We start from the raw sequence: 22,288 nt of genomic DNA, 5'->3' as shown, positions 1-22,288 counted from the left end.
GAGAAGACCCCAGGGTAGACCCAGAACTTGCTGGAAGGACAACATATCCCAGTTGGCCTGGGAAGTCCTGGAACTCCCCAAGGAAGAGCTGGAAAAGGTCCTGGGCTGTAGAGCATCTGAATACCCCTCTTTGTCTGTTGTTGCCATGACCTGACGCCAGATAACAGGAAGGAAGTGTACTGATGGATTGATGGATTGTGTTGTAGCACCATTCCTGGCTGGCACCTCTCATCCTGGGTAGAGACTACAGTATCTCATGATTTTGACTCAGTGAATCATAATTTATACCTACCATGATTATTTTGCCTTTTGTCACTAACTTTTGATGTACTTTAACTTTTACTTTCACATTATACATTTTTATTCACTTCTTAAGAGCGGGGCACAGTCTGGACAAGGCGACAGCGCAATAGTGTCTTCAGGATGTGCTGTCGGATCTCTTTGGTTCTAATCCCATAGATGATTGGGTTGAAACAGCCTGGGAATAACAACTTCATGGTGCTGAGGAAAACCTGAATGGATGCAGGGAGATAATTTCTGATCCGATAAGACAGGGAGGTGATAAGTACAATGGTCAGGCTGGTGCTGATGACCATAATGTGGGTGACACAGGTATGAAGAGCTTTGACACCTGAAGTTCTTGACCTCAGGACAGAGCTGAATATGATGATATAAGAGGTGGTGATGATTAAGAAATCAACCACAACAACAAGGAACAAAAACATCAACCCCACCAGACTGTTGATGGCTGTGCTTCCACAGGCCAGCTCCACCAAGGCCATGTGCTCACAGAAACAGTTGTTTATCATGTTTCTGAGGCAAAATGACAACCTTCCTGCCAAAGCCCCAACCAACAAGACTATGAACACATTTCTGATCACAAGAGGGATCACAAACTTGAGGAATCTTGGTAAAGCCATGCGTTCATGGTAGTATAATGGCTGGCAGATGGCAATATAACGGTCCAGAGCCATCCATACCAGCAATGTGGACTGAAAAGATCCTACAAAGTGAATGAAGTTCATCTGAACCAGACAGCCAATCAGAGAGATTTCCCTCCAGTCAAACAAGAAGCTCAGCAACATGTTTGGGACATAAAACACCGGGAGGCTCAGGTCCACAAATGCCATGCTGGCGATGAGGATGTACATCGGTGAGTGGAGGCTTCTCTGTGAAATGATGATGTATATCAGCAGGGAGTTTGCGAACAGTGACACAATGAACATGATGGAGAATGGGATGAAGAGGACAGGCCTCAGTGCTCCAAGTTCATTGAAGCCATTGAGGATAAAGTGTTTGTGTGAGGAGACGTTGTACATCCTCCCTTCCTCCTAAAACCTCCAGGTCCAAGGTTTTAGCTCAGTCAGCCTGAAAACAGAGAGACAATGATTAGTTCCTGTTAAATGCCTTACAGGAAAGCAATGCCAGCCAAAACAACTAAATCAAAACCATTAAGTCATGTTATTTCTTTCTTTCTTGATGTCAGTAATATTTGCAAATTTTCGTCATAGACCTTTACAATCTGAAAAACATAAAAGAATGAAATCATGAAAATATCTAATAGATGTCATGTTAAGAGCGAGGACAATTAACCATGGATTTACAATACAGAAAATCACAATGACAAAATTGAGTAAAGAAATAAATGTTAAATATATAGTATGTGTAATGAGTTTCTGATAAAGTGCAGTTTTATATCAGCAATGTTTGACAATCCAGAGTGAAAACAGTATAATCTGCTGACAATGATAATTTTGTATAATATGTATGTAATATGTATAATCAAATGTCTGCAATTATATGTAAATATATCTGTAACATGATGGCAGACAAATAGCTGATTAACCTTTTTTTCATTTGTTTATGAAGTGTTCATTATTTCCCCAAAAATCTATTACTGTCTATCACTGAGTCCTAATAACATATTTTAAATAAAGTTAAAAACAGTCACAGTTGGTTTTCACTGATGAAGAAGTGCAGTAAATTTGCCTCATTTTGTCTGAGGATCCTGTCACTCCTTTCCAGACCATACCACAATGTGTGATGAACCATGAAACATGTGCAGTGTACAGCTACTGAAAAACTGTAACAGACCATTAGATCTACTTCCACCTGATATTCCTCAACTCCTCTCAGTTGCCTTTGTCATGACTTCAGGTTTTTGTTAGGCCCAAAGGTTGACTGCAACAAGTAGCTTCCTACTGTACCAAACTCCCTGTTATTAACTATAGTTCTGTATTCTGACAACACAACAACAATAGTAGGAAGATCAGCAACATGAGAACAACAGACTGTGGTGACCTCTTCCAAGATTCTGGACATGTTCTGGATAGATTCAGCAAAACCCAACACATCTGCTATGATAACATAAGACCCAAACTCCTAATGATTATCTTGTCTCTTTAGGACTATCAGAGTCTTTTGGTGATGATGATATTTTCTTGAAATGTAAAAGCATTTCTCTTCATTTATTAACTTTGAAATGAATCAACAGTCTACCAGTGTTTAAGGTAAAATATTAAAAGAGGTGGCTCATCTCTCCCCAGGGTGTTTGGTTTCACACTGAAGAGAGAACTGAAAACACACTGAAAAGATACAGAGGTCAATCAAATGATTCCAGCCAACAAAAGAGAGAATTTAACTTGTTTTCACTTTAGGCCTGCCAGTGTCTATTGATCATGGTAATATTTTCATGGTAAACATTTAAACATATTTTTTGAATCATCAGCATCAACATCATGAAACATCTTTGTCACCTCACAAACAAATCTCACAAAGAGCAGAGGTGGCTCATCTCTTGTCAGGGTGTTTGGCTTCTGAAATTAATCAACAGATTCACCTGCTGGAGGGACAGAAATTAACTGTTTTCTAGAAATGTCACAAATCAAATCACTACAATCAAGATATATGACAACAAGAAAATTTCTGAAATAATCTCCCCCTACTGCCTGATTGTTAGAAGCAGAAAATCAGACATGAAGAGCTGCTGACAGTCCTGCTCTGTAGAAAAGAAATCAGCAGATTTTACTTGCTGTTTGGGAGTTTATCTCTAAATGTGTCCCAGGTCTGTGGGTTGATGATAATAGCTCCAGACCTTCCTGTAGTCCATGCTCCTGTCCCTGCTGAACCCCTGTGTCACCACCTTAATGCTCTCTGTCTGATGTTGTCATTGGCTGCAAAAATACAAAAATCATACTGTTGGTATGATGGACTGAAAATCCCAGAGAGCAGAAGGGACAAAGCAATAGTAACGTTGTGGGCTATAATGTGGACACTAAATCTGACATTCATGGACGTCTCACAATGAGATTTAAGACAATAGTTCTGGATTGAAAACCAACCATAAAGCAATAAATAAAGGGTTTGACTCGTTATCTCTTTCCATCCATCCATATTGTGAAACTGTTAATCCAGGTGATCCAGTAACAGTGGCAACAGACCAAGCAAGATAGCACAGGTACCCAAACACTTTCTCCAGTTCCTTGTGGTGCATCTTCAGACATTCCTAAGCAGTTTGAATGGAGCACCACCACCAGTCTTTCGTTTTGGAAATGGAAATGACTATTCCCATATGCCAGTCCACTGACAATGTCCCTGTCCTCCAAACAATGCTAAAAAATTGTGACAACTAGACAACATCTTGGCTGAAGCACTGCCTTACCTCTCTCAGCTGTCAGCCAGTTCCCCAGTACCTCTCTGAGGCAAACCAGAAGTCCTTCTCTGTAGTTCAGCACCTATCAGAGCTGCAGTCCTTGGTACCTGGATGCTGCTTCAGGAGACCTTGGAGGATCTAGGCCCAAAAGGCCTCCTTAACTGTTGGTGTCCAAAAGCATGCTCTTAAATTACCACCCTGACAGCATCACATAACCTAACATGACTCTAGTCTCCTCAGAGATACAGGACAAATTTCTCCAGAGATGGGAGTTCACCCTCATGACACATTTGGGTTTACCAGGTCTGTCTGGCAGCATCCTCCACCACCTGATCCACCTCAACACAAGGTGGTGATTGGTTGACAGCTCATCTCCAAGTATCCAAAACATATGGCTGCAGATGTGATGATGATCGATTTTTGGCCTAAGCTGTTGTGGTACCCATTGTGGAAGCTACTAACCCAATGGGTACCTGCAGTGAGGGAAGTCCTCTGGCTGAAGAAGGAGGCATTTCAGGCTTCGCTGAACCAGGGTCTCATGAGGGGCTTCATCCATATGCCCAGCAGAGGTTGCTGAGGTAGTTAAGAAGCTTCCAAGTAGAAAGGCGCTTTGGTGTGGATGAAACTAACCCTTACATGCTGGAGTTTTGGGACATTGTTGGGCTGTCTTGCTTGACAGTTGACTATTACTAGTACTTGCATGGTGGAAGCTACTGGCATGGAGGTTTGAATATTCAAAAAGGGGGATTGGAACATATGCTCCAGTTATCAGGGCATCATGCTGCTCAGCTTCCCCTGATAAGTGAGAAGCTAAAAGTGAGAGCTGAGTCTGTATTTTCAGCACATGGGAGTTGGACTCTGCCAGGGTTGTCCCTTATCTTCACTCTTGTTGTGACATTCATGGATAAGATCTTCACATCACAAGGAACCAGTTGAGGCAGTTTGGGAATCTGATCAGGACACCTCATGGGTGTCTTCCCCAAAGGAAGAAACTAGGCAACCTATAGTATGTCATAATTTTGACTTAGTTTAGCATAATTTTGACATACAATAAATATTTTTAGTGTCATTACTTATGTATGATCTACTTTTCCATGTAACAAAGATATTTTACATCTCAAGAGTGGGGCATAGTTCGGACAAAGCAACAGCGTGACAGTGTCTTCAGGATGTGCTGTCGGATTTCTTTGGTTCTGATCCCATAAATGATCGGATTGAAACAGCTTGGGAACAATGAGTACATGGTGCTTAAGAAAACTCGAATGGATGCAGGGAGATTGTTTCTGATCCGATAAGAAAGGAAAGCAATGAGTACAAAGGTCAGGCTGACACTGATGACCATAATGTGGGTGACACAAGTATGAAGAGCTTTGAGACCTGATTTGCCTGAAGTCAAGACAGACCTAAAAATGATGATGTAAGAGATGATGGTAATGAAGATATCAACCACAGTGACAAGGAACACTGAGATCAACCCCAAAAGACTGTTGATGGCTGTGCTTCCACAGGCCAACTCCACCAAGGCCATGTGCTCACAGAAACAGTGATTTATCATGTTTCTGAAGCAGAATGACAACCTTCCTGCCAAAGTCACAACCAGCAAGACTGTGAACATGTTCCTGATCACAAGAGGGATCACAAACTTGAGAAATTTTTGTAAAGCCATGCGTTCATGGTAGTAGAGTGGTGTGCAGATGGCGAAAGTAGCGGTCCAGTGCCATCCATGCCAAAAACGTGGACTGAAAAGCTCCAAAAAAGTGAATAAAGAACATCTGAACCAGACAGCCAATCAGAGAGATTCCCCTCCAGTCAAACAAGAAGCTCAGCAACATGTTGGGGACGAAGATCACCGGGAAGCTCAGGTCCACGCACGCAATGCCGGCAATGAGGATGTACATCGGTGAGTGGAGGCTTCTCTGTGAAATGACAACATACAGCAGCAGGGAGTTTGCGGACAGTGACACAACAAACATGATGGAGAATGGGATGAAGAGGACGGGCCTCAGTGCTCCGAGTTCATTGAAGCCATTGAGGATAAAGTGTTTGTGTGAGGAGACGTTGTCCATCCTCCCTTCCTCCTAAAACCTCCAGGTCCAAGGTTTTAGCTCAATAAGCCTGAAAACAGAGACACAATGATTAGTTCTTGTAAGGTGTCTTGTAGCCTGACAAAATAACAAGTATCTAAGAAATGGCAGTCAACAACAAAATCTAAGTTATTGAGTCAGATTATTTGATATAACTTTGTATCAACAATATCTGCAAATTTGCATCATAAAATTTTCAATCTGTAAAACTTAAAACAATCAGACCATGAATATGTAACTGATCTTGTCTTTACAGAGTAGACGGCTAAATGGTAGATTTACAGTATGGAGAAACACAGTTGCAAAACTGGATAAAGAAATCTATTTTTAAATATATATATATATATGTATATGTATATAATGAGTTTAATTTTCTGATAAAGTTTGTATGATCAGCTGACAATCACATAGTGATTATTTTTCATATAATAATAATAATGATCAACTTTTTGTCTTTTTTTCATTTGTTTATGAAGTGTTGTTCATTAATTCCCCAGTTACCTATTACTATCTGTTACTGTGTCCTAAAAATCTTTAAATAAAACTGAAAACAGTCACAGTAATGGGTTGGTGTCCTGTTTTTAACAGAAATGAGTGTATTTCAATTATCTTCAGGGTTCGTTTTTAGTCATGAGAAACTGCAGTAAATTGTCTCATTTTGTTTAAAGATCCCTCATTTCCACTCATTCCACTCTAAATGCCACTCATTTCCAGATCATGCCAACATGATCTGTAATGATTTATTAACTATTATAAAAGAGATTTTTTTTCGGACTTTATTAATATGACTTTTGCTATTGCAGATGTTTTACATTTGGATCATGGATTGTGTATTTAAATCTATTCAAAAATGAAACATGCAGTGCAGAGCTACTTTTCTCACAGGGTCTCGGCAAAAACTGATAACTTCATCAGAGAGAGTAAAAACTTGCAACAGACCACTTGTGTAGTTTGGCAAACAGAAAAAGCAGTCAACAGATCAACATTAGTAGGAAGAATATCAGCAACATGAGAACATGTTTCCTGATCCTGTGGTTTTGAGGCCACTTGATAGAAGGGAGAGTTTTACCTTCTCTAAACTGAGGATCTAAGACATAGGGTACTGAATGTTGTAGCTATAGAATGTAAAGGCCTCTAAGGGGAAGCTGTGATTTTCAGCGATAAAAAATAAAACTGAGCTGATGATAAACATGTTGAGAAACCATGGCTATCAGACACACAGCTACATTAATAGAATAGAATAGAACAATTTTATTGTCTGTCACAAAGTAACAGACAACCACATTCTCTTAACATTTAACAGTAAACTTCTCTTCTGGCTTCAAGAGAAATCTGAAAGGGTTTGATAGGAAGAAGTACTACATCAAAATCATGAAATATCTCTGGGAAAAAAAAAACTCACAAACAAACCTCACAAAGAGCAGAGGTGGCTCATCGTTTTTCACATCGAAGAGAGAACTGAAGACACACTGAAAAGATATGGAAATCAATCAAAAATTTCAGCCACTGGAGTGAACTAAATTAACTACATTAAATACACAAAATGTCACAAATCAAATCACTAGAATCAAGATATATGACAACTAAAATAATCCCCCTCCACTGTCTGATTGATGCACTATTGCACTCAAAATGCATCCCAGTTCTGCAGGTTGATGATATCAGCTGCTGACCTTCCTGCAGTCATCCCTCCATCCTCTTGTCACTACTGAACCTCTGCGTCACCACTTTAATGCTCTCTGTCTGATGTTGTCATTGGCTGTCCAAAAATCATACTGTCGGTGTGATGGAATGAAAATCCCAGAGACCAGTGGCATCACACAGCCAAAATGAGACACCATGTTTGGAAAACTTCGCACTCAGAGTATTTTTGTCTAAACAGTGCTCCTGGAACTGCAAAAATCAAACCTATGTCTTATGTTCTGCAGTGTTATTTCATGCTATATTCTGATTAGTTGGTATTTAATGTAGAGACATGGTAATAGTCACCATGTGTCCTATAATGTAGACACGGGTTGAATGTCACCTCTGGAGCCTAAAGAGCTTATAACTACATCAGTGACTTCTGCCAGAGGGTCAAGCTTTCCCAAAGTCCTCCAACCCTATCTCTTCCACAGAGTATGTGTAGGTTATGTTTAGAAGTTCTCTAAAATGCAATTTCCAATAACCCATGATAACTACAGTGAAGTGCAGCAGGTCCTGATACTGACAACATCCTCTGGCAAAGCTCTGCCTAACCTCATTGAGTTTTTAGACAGTTCACTACAACCTCATTATGGCAAACCAGAAGTCCTTCTCTTTGGTTTGGTGACTATCAAAGCTGCATTCCTGGCCTGGGCCCAAAAGGCCCCCTTCACTGCTGGTGTCTGCCATGTTCTCAAATTACCATCCTGACAGCCACATATAACCTTACCACAGGTCTGAGCAGTTGCCTCCAACATGGAGGCTTTGAACATGGCATACTCCATGACCCCAGTCTCTCCAGAGATGTAGGTTGAAGAGCCTGCAGTAAAGGACCTCAGCCAGACATTCACAGTTCACCCTTGTAAAACATTTGGTTTGGTGGTGGGGGAGCCACCACCTGATCCAACTCAACACCAGGTAGTGATTGGCTTACAGCTCTCCCCCAGGTGTCCAACACATACAGTTGCAGATGTTATGATGATCGATGGAGTTGTGGTACTGATTACACTTTTAGTTACCACCTACTTAAGCTCAAACATGGTGTTTGTTGTGGATATCTTGTGCCTACTAGTTACTACTTCTAGTGATAAAGCATCACCTGAGCTCATGAGTATCCACACTTTAACCTAATTTTTATGCAACTTGCACCAAGATTTTCATTTTTATCATTTAAAAGTTCTAATATATTTGTTTTCCTCATAGAAATGAGCCTATTTATAATAGAGATATTTTACATCACTGTTTTTTTCTGGTTTCTTAAAGACTGGGGCACATTTTGGACAAAGCAACAGAATGTCAGCTTCTTCAGGATGTGCTTTCGGATCTCAGTGGTCCTGATGCCGTAGATGATCGGGTTGAAACAGCTTGGGAACAGCAGGTACATGGTGCTGAAGAAAACACGCATTGCAGCAGGAAGACCATTTCTGATCCGGTATGACAGGAAAGCAATAAGTGCCACAGTCAGGCTGACGCTGATGACCACAATGTGGGTGATGGTGGTATCAAGTGCTTTGATACTTGATCTGCCAGATTTCAGCACAGACCTAAATATCACCACATAAGAGACAGCGATAAAGATGGCATCAGCTACAGGAGTGAGGAACACAGTCAGTAACCCCACCAGGCTGTTGATGGCAGTTTTTCCACAGGCCAGCTCCACCAAGGCCATGTGCTCACAGAAACAGTGGTTTATCACATTTGAAGCACAGAATGACAATGTTCCTGCTAAACTCACTAACACTGTGATCATGAGGATGTTTCTGATCACAAGTGGGATCACAAACTTGAGGAATTTTGGTAAAACCATATGTTCATGGTAGTAGAGTGGCATGCAGATGGCAAAGTAGCGGTCCAGCGCCATCCATACCAGTAATGTGGACTGAAAAGATCCTACAAAGTGAATGAGGAACATCTGAACCAGACAGCCCATCAGAGAGATCCCCCTCCAGTCAAACAAGAAGCTCAGCAACATGTTGGGGACAAAAAACACCGGGAGGCTCAGGTCTACAAATGCCATGCCGGCAATGAGGATGTACATCGGTGAGTGGAGGCTTCTCTGTGAAATGATGATGTATATCAGCAGGGAGTTGGCCGACAGTGACACAATGAACATGATGGAGAATGGGATGAAGAGGACGGGCCTCAGTGCTCCGAGTTCATCAAAGCCGTTGAGGATAAAGTGTTTGTGTGAGACGTTGTCCATCCTCCCTTCCTCCTAAAACCTCCTCATTAAGGGCTTTAAACCAATCAGCCTGAAAACAGAGAGACACTATGATTAGTTCCTGTTAGATGCCTCGTAGTCTGACAAAATAACTTTGTCTCTGTCTAAGCAACTAACTAACTTAATCTAAGATATTAAGTAAGATTATTTCTGTACAGTTCAATGTCAGAAATATTTGCAGATTTGTATCATATGCCTTTACAATCTGTAAAACATATAACAATCTGATCTTTACAGAGTAGACAGCTAAACCATAGACCATTTACAATATGGAGAAACAAAACTGAGTAAAGAAATAATAAATGTAATAAACTGTTTCTGATAAAGTTCAGTTTTACATCAGTAATATTTGACAATCAGAACTAAGAAAACAGCCAATCAGTATATGAAACGTGCAGTGCAGTCACATGGGCTCAAAAAAACAAAAAAACCTTCAGAACTTAGTTGAACTACACAGGTGGTCTGTTACAAGTTTTTTTCCCACAGAAAAAATGAGCAGTCAACAGATCAACATGAGTAGAAGGGATATCAACAACACCAACCACCAGATTCACAAACAGTTTCTTTCCCTGGGCCATACGTGCAATAAACAATAAATGATGTGCAATATACAGAACACTTGAATGTCTTACACTGCAACTTTATGAGCAATATTTAAGCCATATGTGAAGTGCAATATTATAGATGACCAATAACCCACTTAATATTTTAATGGCTGTCTTTTAAAGTCACATGTTGATTTCATTGGTGTCTATCACTTATTTTATATATGTTTATTTTTTAGCACTAGACATATGAGCCACAGATAATTTTGTTGTATTTGATACTGAGCATTAATTGTAATGACAATAAAGATTAAATCTAACATGAGAACAACAAACTGTGGTGACACCTGCCAAGATTCTGGATATATTCAGCAGAATACCCAACATATCTACTGTGATAACATAAGACCCAAACTCCTAATGATTATCTTGTCTCTTTAGTACTATCAGAGTCTTTTGGTGGTCATGGTATTTTCTTAACCTTTAAAAGAATGGTCTCTTTATTCAGTAACTTTGAAATGAATCAACAGAATGACACATCCTTGGGGAAAAAAAACTCACAAACAAACCTCACAAAGAGCAGAGGTGGCTCATCTCTCCCCAGAGTGTTTGGTTTCACACTGAAGAGAGAACTGAAGACACACTGAAAAGATACTGAAATCAATCAAAAGATTAGGCCAGTGAAAAGAGAAATTTAACTAGAAATGTTACAAATCAAATCACTACAACCACAGTCTGTACACTAGTCTGAAGAAAATCAGATTGAAGGACTCAAACATGAAAAGTTAAACATGTAGAGCTGCTGACAGTTCAGCTCTGTAGAAAAGAAATCAGCAGTTTTACTTGTTGGTGGTGTTTGGGAGTTCGTCTCTAAACATGTCCCAGGTCTGCAGGTCGATGATATCAGCTGATGTCCTTGCTGAAACAGTTGACTCAGCACTTTAATATTCTCTGTCTGATGTTCTTATTGGCTGCAGAGACAAACTCCAATACCTCGTCACACTGTTGGTGTGACAGACTGAAAATCCCAGCGAGCAATGACTCACAATGAGACCTAAGACCATTGTTTTGGATTGTCAACAAAAGTTTTCACATGATTTAATCTGGGATTGAACAAAATATCAAATCACGATGTGGCCTTTAGGTTAAAGAGATTACCCTGGTGTTACCAATAAGCAGGACACTGTCCTGGGAGTTACAGTCAGTTGATTGAGCAGAACTTTTTTTTTGCTCAGTCAAAATCATCACTTTTAACATGAAATTTCCATACAGTAGACTGAAGTACAACTCTTTAAGTCAAAAGCATGAGAATTTACTTTTCACCACTGTGGATTATTTCACCATGAACGAGCAGTGATTGTATTCTAATATTATTGTAATTGGCCAAAAAGAAGAAGAAGAATGTCTTTATTGTCATTGCATTAAAAAAAAAAAATACAACGAAATTTAAAACAGCTCTGCAAGACTCACTCACACGCACATCTCAAACATACACAAATAAAAGTGTTGGTAAAAAATAATGTAAAAACTATAATTAAAGTGCATAAAAATATTAAAAGTGCATTCCAGTGGTTGCATACACAAGTCCAAAGGCTATTAAGATGGTGGAGGTGGGGGCAGTGGGAAAGAGGGCCGAGAATTGAGTTTTTGGACAGCTGAGGAGTAAAAAAAAAGAAAAAAAAAAAGCTTTCCCTAAGTCCTCCAACCCTACCTCCTCCACAAAGGATGTGTCAATTGTGTTTAGAGGGTCCCTAAAATGTTACTTCTGATAACCCACAATAACCTAACTGAAGTGAAGCACGTTCTTATAGTGACAATATCCTGGGCAAAGCTGAGTTTTAAGACAGTTCACTACAACCTCATTAAGGCAAACCAAAAGTCCTTCCTTTGGTTTGGTGACTATCAAAGCTGCAGTCTTGGTTTCTTGGGTGCTGCTTAAGGAGACCTGGGTGATCCAGGTTCAAAAGGCCTCTGTCACTGTTGGTGTCCACCACCACCTTGATGGCCACACCTCAGAATTGCATCTCTGCTCTTTGCAGATGGTGTGGTTCTGTTAGCTTAATCAGACAGTGAACTTCAGAGTTTACTAATGTGGTTTGCAGCCAAGTCTGAAGCAGTCTGGATCAGGGTCATCACCTCCAATACTGAGGCCAAGGTTCTCCAAGAAACTGGTGAATTGCTCCCTCTGGATTGGGGGGGAGTTGCTGCTTAAAGTTAAGGAGTTTAAATATCTCAGGGTCTTGTCCATGAGTGAGGGTAGGATGTACCAGGAAACTTATCAGGTGGATTGGTGCAGCATCAACAACAAGACTGCTGTTGTGCAAAAGGAGCTGAGCCTAAAGATGAAACTGCTGATCTATGTTCTATGTTTCACATGGCACATCCAACTGAGAGAAAACCCCGGGGTACACCCAGAACTTGCTGGAAGCATAACATACCATCTGGCCTGGGAACTTCCCCCTGGGGGAGTGGAAAATGTTACTGGGGAACAGGGTGTCTGGAATATCTCATAATTTTGATTTAATGTATTATGATTTATACTATCATGACTATTTTTACTTCTGTCAAAAAATTTAATCTACTTTTTCAACAGAGATATCTCACTATATTTTTATTCACTTCTTAAGAGTGGGGCACAGTCTGGACAAGGCGACAGCACAACAGTGTCTTCAGGATGTGCTGTCGGATCTCTTTGGTTCTAATCCCATAGATGATTGGGTTGAAACAGCTCGGGAACAGGGAGTACATGGTGCTGAGGAAAACGCGAATGGTTGCAGGGAGATTGTTTCTGACCCGATATGAGAGGGAAGCAGTGAGTACAATGATCAGGCTGACACTGATGACCACAAGGTGGGTGACACAGGTATGAAGAGCTTTGACACCTGAAGTTCTTGACCTCAGGACAGAGCTGAATATGATGATATAAGAGGTGGTGATGATTAAGAAATCAACCACAATGACAAGGAACAAAAACATCAACCCCACCAGACTGTTGATGGCTGTGCTTCCACAGGCCAACTCCACCAAGGCCATGTGCTCACAGAAACAGTGGTTTATCACGTTTCTGAAGCAAAATGACAACCTTCCTGCCAAAGTCACAACCACCAAAATTATAACCACATTTCTGATCACAAGAGGGATCACAAACTTGAGGAATCTTGGTAAAGCCATGCGTTCATGGTAGTAAAGTGGTGTACAGATGGCAAAGTAGCGGTCCAGCGCCATCCATACCAAAAATGTGGACGGAAAACTTCCTACAAAGTGAATGAGGAACATCTGAACCAGACAGCCCATCAGAGAGATCCCCCTCCAGTCAAACAAGAAGCTCAGCAACATGTTTGGGACATAAAACACCGGGAGGCTCAGGTCCACAAATGCCATGCCGGCAATGAGGATGCACATCGGTGAGTGGAGGCTTCTCTGTGAAATGATGATGTATATCAGCAGGGAGTTTGCGGACAGTGACACAATGAACATGATGGAGAATGGGATGAAGAGGACGGGCCTCAGTGCTCCGAGTTCATTGAAGCCATTGAGGATAAAGTGTTTGTGTGAGGAGACGTTGTCCATCCTCCCCTCCTCCTAAAACCTCCAGGTCCAAGGTTTTAGCTCAATAAGCCTGAAAACAGAGACACAATGATTAGTTCTTGTAAGATGCCCTGTAGCCTAACAAAATAAAACTGTCACTGTCTAAGCAATGCCAGCCAAAAACTAAATCTAAACCATTAACTCAGATTATTTCTATATAGCTCGATGTCAGAAATATTTGCAAATTTGCGTCATAGGCCTTTACAATTTGAAAAACATAAAAGAATGAAATCATGAAAATATCTAACAGATGTCATGTTAACAGAGTGGACATCTAAACCATAGATTTGTAATATTGAGAATCACAATGACAAAAATGAATAAAGAATCAATAAATGTTAAATATAAAATATGTGCAAGGAGTTAAACTGTTTCTGATAAAGTGAAATTTTATATCAGTTATGTTTGACAATCCAGAGTGAAAACAGAGTACGATCTGCTGACAAACAGTGATGATTTTCCATGTATAATTCAATGTCTGTAACTAAATGTGAATATAACTGTAACATGATGACAGACAAAAAGCAGATTAACCTTTTCTCTTTTTTTCATTTGTTTATGAATTTGTGTACATTGAATTCCCCAATAATCTATTACTGTCAGAGTCCTAAAAACATATTTTAAATACAGTTAAAAACAGTCACAATAATGGGCTGAAATTAGTCCTGTTTTTAACAGAGATTAACTTATTTCTATCATTGCCAGGGTTGTTTTTTTTCAGTGATTTGCTTCATTTTGTTTGAAGATCCTGTCACTCATTTCCACAATATACCACAATCTGTGATGATTTTTTAATTCAACCATGAAACATGTGCAGTGTACAGCTACTGCAAAACTGTAACAGACCAGTTTTAGATTCTACTTCCACCTGATATTCCTCAAACCTTCACTCCTCAACATCCTCACAGCTCAGCTGTCTTTGTCATGACTTCAGGTTTTCTAAACATTTTGCAGGTTTTGTTAGGCCCAAAGGTCGGCTGCAACTAGTAGCTTCCTACTGTACCAAACTCCCTGGTATTAACTATAGTTCTGTATTCTGACTGACAGAAATAAGGAGCAGTCAACACAACAATAGTAGCAAGAATATCAGCAACATGAGAACAACAGACTGTGGTGACATCTGCCAAGATTCTGGACACACATCAACAACACATCTGCTATGATAACATAAGACCCAAACTCCTAATGATTATCTTGTCTCTTTAGGCCTACCAGTGTCTTTTGGTGATGTTTCCTGTAATTTTGATGCCACACGGGAGAGTGAAATGAACAGAGGCTCTAACATACAGGGTCTTGAATGTAGTAGATTGTAAAGGCCTCTGTGGGAATTTTGTGATTTCCAGCTATGTAAACAAAAGTGAGATAACTTCAGACATGCGGAGAAACCATGCCACCAGATACATAGCCACATTTACCACATTTCATTTTCTTAATATTTCAAAGTGCATATTTCTTCTGGCTTCAGGAGAACTGTGAGAGGGCTCCACAGCAAATATCTGCATAAGGAAATACATTAATTAATACATCAACACCATGAAACATTTTCACAAACAAATTGCACAAAGAGCAGAAGGCAGCTCATTTTCCTTTGAACACAAAGCTTAAAATACATGACAATTAATCAAAAGATCCAGCCTGTGGAGAGCGATTATTTAACCTATTTTCAGTTCAGTTGCGCTGGTGTCTTCCAGAAATGTATCTATGTTGAGTAAGGCAGATTTGTGTCTGAGTCAAGGAAATCAAATTTTTACTGGTTGGTGTTCAGGAGTTGTCTGCAGGTTGATGATTTCAGGCACTGTCCTTTCTGCAGTAACCCATCCATCCACCTGCAAACCCATGAACCCCTGAGTCCTGAATCAGCTCTTTAATATTCTCTGTCTGACAGGGTCATCGCAGGGGCAGAGTCGGACTGAAAATCCCACAGTGCAACAGTGCCACGTAACAGAATATAATTTTTTTATTATTCAAAGGCACTAAACAAATGAAAAGTTATTCCTGTAAAAAGAACAGAACTGAGTCTGGATAGCTGAATGGCAAAATTGTTGCTAATCTGAATAGATTTGCAATTTATTCTTTCAAATTGACAATTACTGTCCAAAATTTACTTAATTACTCCATCAGATTATTGTATTATTGCTCTTACAATAGGCTTTCATTAAGTTCTTGCGGGAGCTCCCACAATTTTATTGGAGCACTTCTCTTCTATTTTAAATTAGATCTTTTACCACTTGAATGTGCGTTCACTCAAGGTTTAAAGGGGACAACACAATAGATATGGGGCCAATGGAGCAGTGGTGGGATAATCATATCTTCCCCATCAAAAGTTTGGTGTCTGCATTCTGATTTTTGGCTCCTGGCCTATATTTACATCTGCCAAAGGAATAAATGGAAATATGAGCTGGGGACTAACAATCCAAATGCAGATAGCTTACAATGAACGCCTGGGGACATGGGGGTAGCTGTGGTTCAGGTAGGGGGAGGCCCAGTGGCATAGTGTTGACCTCAGCCATGTTGGACGGGAATCCTACCCATGGTGATTTGAGTGTGACTGGCCAGAACTGATAAAATGACAAAGGAGAGTCAGACTCCTGTCTACCCCCTAAAAGGTAATGGGGCCTGTCAGCACTATAACCCAGAGAACACCTAATATGGTTTGAGGGGATCTAAGGGTCAAGAAGAAGGAAACCACTGAAACCTGGGTGGCTGTTTCTGTGAATTGCAGTAAGGTCAGAACAGCATGTGATATAAGACAGTAATGAGAACTTAAATCTGTAAAACTGCAAGGGGACTACTTGACAAACAGGCATGTGGGGCCCCACTTGAACTTCCATAAAAAGGACTGCCACAGATGCTTCACTCCTCCTATCCTGATCTGAGTGTAGTTATCCTTTTGAGGTTTTATACATTATAATGCCCTAACTATACATTAGAAATCACACAGCATAAGGGAGTTAATCAGGAGTCTTATATGAAGTAGTGAAAGCTCATCTGAGATTACTCAGGCCCAAACTAATTACAGAGGAAGCTTAAAACTATTAGTATTACTAAAACTATTAGTATTACTAAGTAAATTACTAGTATACTAAGTATCAAGCTCAGAGAGCAACACAATAATGGAAACTTCTATGTGGAACAGATGATAGATATCCATCTGCAGAGAGGTGATCAAACACATGTCAAAGAGATAAAACAGCTATAGAAGAAGATGGATATATTATATATTCATCACTTTTCTGCACGTTAACACCAGACTGTATTAAAGTAACACAAATTACACTGCAAAATTTCCTAAACTCTACATATCTTGATCATAGTTTCTAATAAAAAGCCATTCTAGAGGAATCTTGTCTAAATGTCAGTGATCTCTGTTTATGTTAGTAAAATGGTTGATTTTTGTTGATTTTTAAATTCTCTATTATCAATATTTGCATTAACTTAAAAAGTCCAAAAGTCCATAAACTCTGCTGACATTCTTTGATACTTATGGCAAACGTCCTCTATATCTCTGTCTTTGAGCCTATTTGGCAGGCCTTTCACCGCTGCACTTGATGTAAACACATTTATGTTCATAATTTCCTCAAATGGCTGCAGAGTTGATTGAGCAGGAGGTTGTTATGTCTTTTGTGCTTGTCTTCAAAAACGTAACTGTATAGAAATAAATGAAGTAATAAAGGACTTGGAAATACCATTACTTTATTCTTTAATGGTACTTTATGACTTTATGTCATCTACAGGTAATTACCAGAATGAGAATCCTTTATTAATCCCCTGTGGGAAATTGTTGTCTATTACATAGATGTTTCTGCATTAAAAGATGTTTAATTTTCATAGTTTAGGCCAGAGTGATGTGTGGTGGACAGAGAGTCAGTGGAGACTCTGATGTGTGGTTTCATCATCTCTCAGTAATGAGTCCCAGTGGAGCTCCTCTCTCTAACAGCTTCATCAACAGAAGCTATTTTCATCTGTAACAAAACACAAGGCCGGACCCCAGAGACCGGAGTCTGTGCGGACACTTGGACACTGCAGAGGCAATAAGGCCTTTGTTTTGGGTCTTTAGCCTCCTGTGTAGTGCCACCACAGGAAGGATAGTGTTTGTTTTCAGCTGGAGTTGCTGCAGCAACCACACAAGCACAAACATTCTTAGATAGTTCTTGGAATAGAAAATAGAAGTGAAAAACAACTCCACACATAGGAAATAGGTAATAGGTTGTCATTCTTATCCAAAATACAAAATCCTGTTTAATTCACATTTATTTTCTAAATTATTATCAGTTTTTAGATAAACTTCCTCCCCCCTAAAGAGCCGTTGGTTTGAATTAATTTCTGTAAAAATCATCTCACCAATACATAATCCATGACAGTCAACATGTATGTTTATTATGTTATCAGCTGGTTATGCCACTAAAAGGAGACTGTGTAGTCAAGTCAATTTATATATTTTGTAGAGCACGAAATCACAGCAGAAAAGGTCTACATGTTGGTCCAGTAGAGGTAAGATAAAATAGGTATGTTTAGTGGATGAAAATCTAATTTGTTTGAACCTTTTTAGAGATGTATCATTACTAAATTGATATTGCAGTAAATATGTAAAACTGTCATATTGGGCTTTGTTCAAATGATATAGCAGGAGGTCCTGTGGGATCAGACTCTTGTTGGCCACTGTCAGTCTGACCTCATAGGTCAACAGGAGCCAGGGTGTGAGTGGCAGTAGTCTTGATTTTATTAACAAAAACCTGCTGAAATATATTTGTAATCAACTTTTTTCCCATGTCTGAAGATGGGACACTGATGAGACTGTTACCAATAATGGATGATATTAGAGAGATTCCTGTGATCCCAAGACAGATCAGAAACTCCAGTCTGAATACACTGATGATGGTGATTCTGGCAGCAGGTTATTATTCTGCAGGAATGTTTTAAATGGCAGTTTCTGTGAACAGATGGCCTTAATGAAGGACACACTACCATCAAACACTTGGTGGCGCTTCTTCCCACGGTCCTTTCTGTAAATTCCAGGTGTTGATTCTCTGAGTTTTAATTTTCCTCCTTTGTTGCCTGGAGAAAAACTTTCCCCATTCTTTGTATGTTGCGTCATAAAGTCTCCAATTCCCTTCTGGGTTTCCATGTCTCTGGCTTGTTCACAAATCCTGGGTTTACGTTTCTACTCTTCCAAAGGTCCATGTAATCAGGACTACTGTAGATATGACTCCCATGCCAATGTCCTCTGCAAGACAAAACTCAAGCACCTGGTCCACATCTGTGTTGACATCTCTCTTTCTGCTTTGCCTCTGATGGTTTGGATTCTGAAGACGCTCTCTCTCTCATTGTAGCTATCTACATGAACAGAAGTTTACATGAATCTATGTACCTGTTTCTGTGCAGCCTGTTTGTAAATGAACTGTATGGTAGTACAGGGTTGTTTCCATTCCTTCTGCTTCAGATCCTCTCTGACATTCACACTGTATTTGTTCCCTTTTGTTTCCTGCAGATTTACTGTGTTTACTTGGGTCTAGACCTCCTCTATATGAAAAGTGCCTTGAGTAAATGGTAAATGGACTTGTACTTATATAGCGCTTTTCTAGTTGTATCGACCACTCAAAGTGCTTTCCACTACGTGTCACGTTCACCCATTCACACACACATTCATACAGTGCTTGCTCTACGCACAAAGCGCTCTAACACATCCACACCCATTCACACACCAAGGATACACACATCTGGGGCAACGTGGGGTTCAGTATCTTGCCCAAGGATACTTCGACACAAACTGGAGAAGCTGGGGATCGAACCTGCTCTACCTCCTGAGCCACAGCCATCCCCAAGATGACTTTTGTTGTGATTCAGCGCTATATAAATAAAACTGAACTGAACTGAATTGAATTATGGATCAGACTACAGTACAGAAACTGGTTGATATTACGTCCAACTAAACCATCATTAAAGCAAGATTAAAATACTGTTTACATATCATTGTTCTCGTATTTGTATATGTGTAGTTCTACTATACTGATCATATTATAGTTGTATTATTGTTATTACATCTGTATTATATTCATTGTGTCATTAGATTATAAGCAAATTGAACTTGTAGATTTTTACCATTTAATGTTGGTCTTATGGTTAGTTGCTAGGGGGTTAGAGGTTCCGGGTTAGGGTAACATATTTTTTCTACTTATTTGTACACTGACCTCTGTCATCTATTTCTTCTGATGGTGTAATGTTACATTTCACTCCTGGGATCAATAAAATGTTTAATCTTACATTAATTCATCAAAAAGAATAAATAATAATACAATAAAGCATATTTATTAACACGATATTCTGAGAGGGGCTATTTTACATTTAGAGTATTTTGACTTTTGATACTTTATGTATACTTTGCTGATGCTGGTGAACAACTTCCTACATCCACATATGCACTTCAGTATAATAAGGGGAAGATCAGGAGTAACTTTTCAGGCCATGTAGTTGGATAATCTTGTGAAATGTGAGCCTACCTGATATTTGATGGGATTCTGAACTCACTCTCAACCTGTAGCATTATTATTCTGTAAGATTACTTCATTTCAATTAGAGTCAAGGCAATTGGTCTATAATTATTTTTACTCTAGATTTGCCACTAAGACACTAAGTTACCTGTATCCCCACCACCTCGTCAGCATAAATAAGAAAATACAAGACTTTTAGAGAGGGGTCATTCAAATGTTACAGAAGCACAAGAAACAGGCGGAAGAGGTAGAAACATAAAAAAAAAAAAATCATGAATGCAAATTTAATTTAAAGAAATGACTATGTTCTGTGTTTGCTATTATATTATCTTCAGTCATACATATGATTTGTACATTTTGAAAATATCTGTGCAGTAGTGCTCAGTAGAATCCAATTAAGACCCATAGCCATATAGCATGGATCACAGCTGTAATTTACATAAGGTAATAAGAATTAAAGATAAATAAATACTTACGGAGGTAATTTTGAGTTCTTATGTTTTATCAAATACATTCAACTGTAAAGCAGTATTGGGGACGTTATATCCCTATATCTACAGAGGCCAAACAGGTCGAGAAGTTCAGTTCATTTACTTTATTTTTTACATTATGAGAACATGCACAGTTCTGCATTAAAATACTAAACGGTCAGATCAAATTAAAGTCAGTGAGTAGATCTCTTAGATGACTTAATATTAATAGCCTACATTTGATATCAGACTTTTACCAGTCATACGGATTTTGGACAGATTCAGGCCATACATTACAGGGTTGAAGAGTGGCTGGCATGTAAGCCAGTATAATGATAAGAAAATTCGCAACATATTTGGGACTCTTGTCATGTTAAACCTGCTCTGTAATAATTCAAAGCTAGCCCCAACAGAAAAGTTAATGATAGAAGCAAGGTGAGGTGTGCAGGTACTGACAGCTTTTTGTCTGGTCTGCTTAGAACCAGAGAAACAAACTAGAAAAATTTTAATGTAAGTGAATATAATAAAAATCAAAGCACCAAAGATTGTGCCGAAAGATGCAATAAGCCCATATATATTAGCTACAAGGGATTCTGAACATGCAAGCTTGACAACAGAGTGACTATCACAGTAAACTTTGTAAATGATGTTCCCACACAGCTGTGAATGGGAATTCAAATATATTGTGACAATACATGCAAGCAAAGGGTAGAGCCATGTTACAGCTATAAGCATGGCAATCTTGTTAGATGTGATACGTGTGTTATATTGTAGAGGATAACAGATAGCGAGGTATCTGTCATAAGACATGATGGCTAAGTTTAAATATTCTACAGCTCCATACGTGTGAACACAATAAATCTGCAGGAAACAAAAAGAAGCAGGAACAGTGTGAATGTCAGAGAGGATCTGAACCATAAGAGATGGAAACAACCCTGTACTACCATACAGTTCATTTACAAACAGGCTGCACAGAAACAGGTACATAGGTTCATGTAAACTTCTGTTCATACAGATAATCACTATCAGGAAAATGTTTATGCTGACAATAAAAATGTATAAAGAGAGAACAATCATGAAATAGAAGTACTTAAAAGTTCCAGTGTCAAAGTAGGCAGCAAGTGTGAAATATGAAACCTGTGTAGAGTTCATCATGATCAACTATTTGGTACACAAGTTTGAACAGGGTTAGGGTAACATATTTCTTCTATTTATATGTGTGTTTTATTGACCTCTCTGATCTATGTCTTGTAAAATGACATTTTTTGTAGATTTGCCAAACTGAAATAAACTATATAACTGAGAGTTCATCATGATCCTTCTGGATGTTCTCAACAATTTTACTGTGCACACAAAACAATAATTAAGCTACCTTTTGTTATAGATTTGTAAAAATTTAACTAGCTTCAATTCAGACTTGTTTGGCACAATTTTCAACTTAAACATAAAGCACACATGAACAGAAATTATTGTAGTAATGCAAAACAAATTCATTATCATGGAAACTGTTGTAAAAGGCATATCTAAATGATCCATTGGATTTCAAAGTCACTGTGA

General features: G+C 39.2%; 6 protein-coding genes across 6 annotated transcripts in view; all 6 read right to left on the bottom strand.

Moving 5' to 3' along the window:
• Positions 1 to 22,288, bottom strand: part of or55e1 (odorant receptor, family 55, subfamily E, member 1) — a 134,693-nt gene that overhangs the window by 39,400 nt on the left and 73,005 nt on the right.
• Positions 109 to 1,413, bottom strand: LOC108902874 (olfactory receptor 52K1-like). Its single transcript, XM_018704884.1, has one exon. It carries the CDS (start codon positions 1,317 to 1,319, stop codon positions 372 to 374), a length of 948 nt encoding a protein of 315 aa, XP_018560400.1. The 5' UTR covers positions 1,320 to 1,413; the 3' UTR covers positions 109 to 371.
• Positions 4,770 to 5,765, bottom strand: LOC108902837 (olfactory receptor 52E8-like). Its single transcript, XM_018704850.1, is given in 2 exon segments — positions 4,770 to 5,354; positions 5,356 to 5,765. Coding segments are annotated over 2 exon segments (948 nt in total). The 5' UTR covers positions 5,719 to 5,765.
• On the bottom strand, positions 8,651 to 9,622 carry LOC108902838 (olfactory receptor 52K1-like). Its single transcript, XM_018704851.2, has one exon. The coding sequence runs from the start codon at positions 9,620 to 9,622 to the stop codon at positions 8,651 to 8,653; it is 972 nt and encodes a 323-aa protein (XP_018560367.1).
• Positions 12,808 to 15,058, bottom strand: LOC108902839 (olfactory receptor 52K1-like). Its single transcript, XM_051065507.1, has 2 exons — positions 15,045 to 15,058; positions 12,808 to 13,756 (listed from the first exon to the last, which is right to left on the bottom strand). The coding sequence occupies exons 1-2, from the start codon at positions 15,056 to 15,058 to the stop codon at positions 12,808 to 12,810; spliced, it is 963 nt and encodes a 320-aa protein (XP_050921464.1).
• LOC108902840 (olfactory receptor 142-like) lies at positions 20,957 to 21,886 on the bottom strand. Its single transcript, XM_018704853.1, has one exon. It carries the CDS (start codon positions 21,884 to 21,886, stop codon positions 20,957 to 20,959), a length of 930 nt encoding a protein of 309 aa, XP_018560369.1.

The sequence above is a fragment of the Lates calcarifer genome, linkage group LG21, assembly GCF_001640805.2.
Source record: "Lates calcarifer isolate ASB-BC8 linkage group LG21, TLL_Latcal_v3, whole genome shotgun sequence".
Lineage (NCBI taxonomy): Eukaryota > Metazoa > Chordata > Actinopteri > Centropomidae > Lates > Lates calcarifer.
This window is presented reverse-complemented; position numbering and strand designations above follow the sequence as displayed.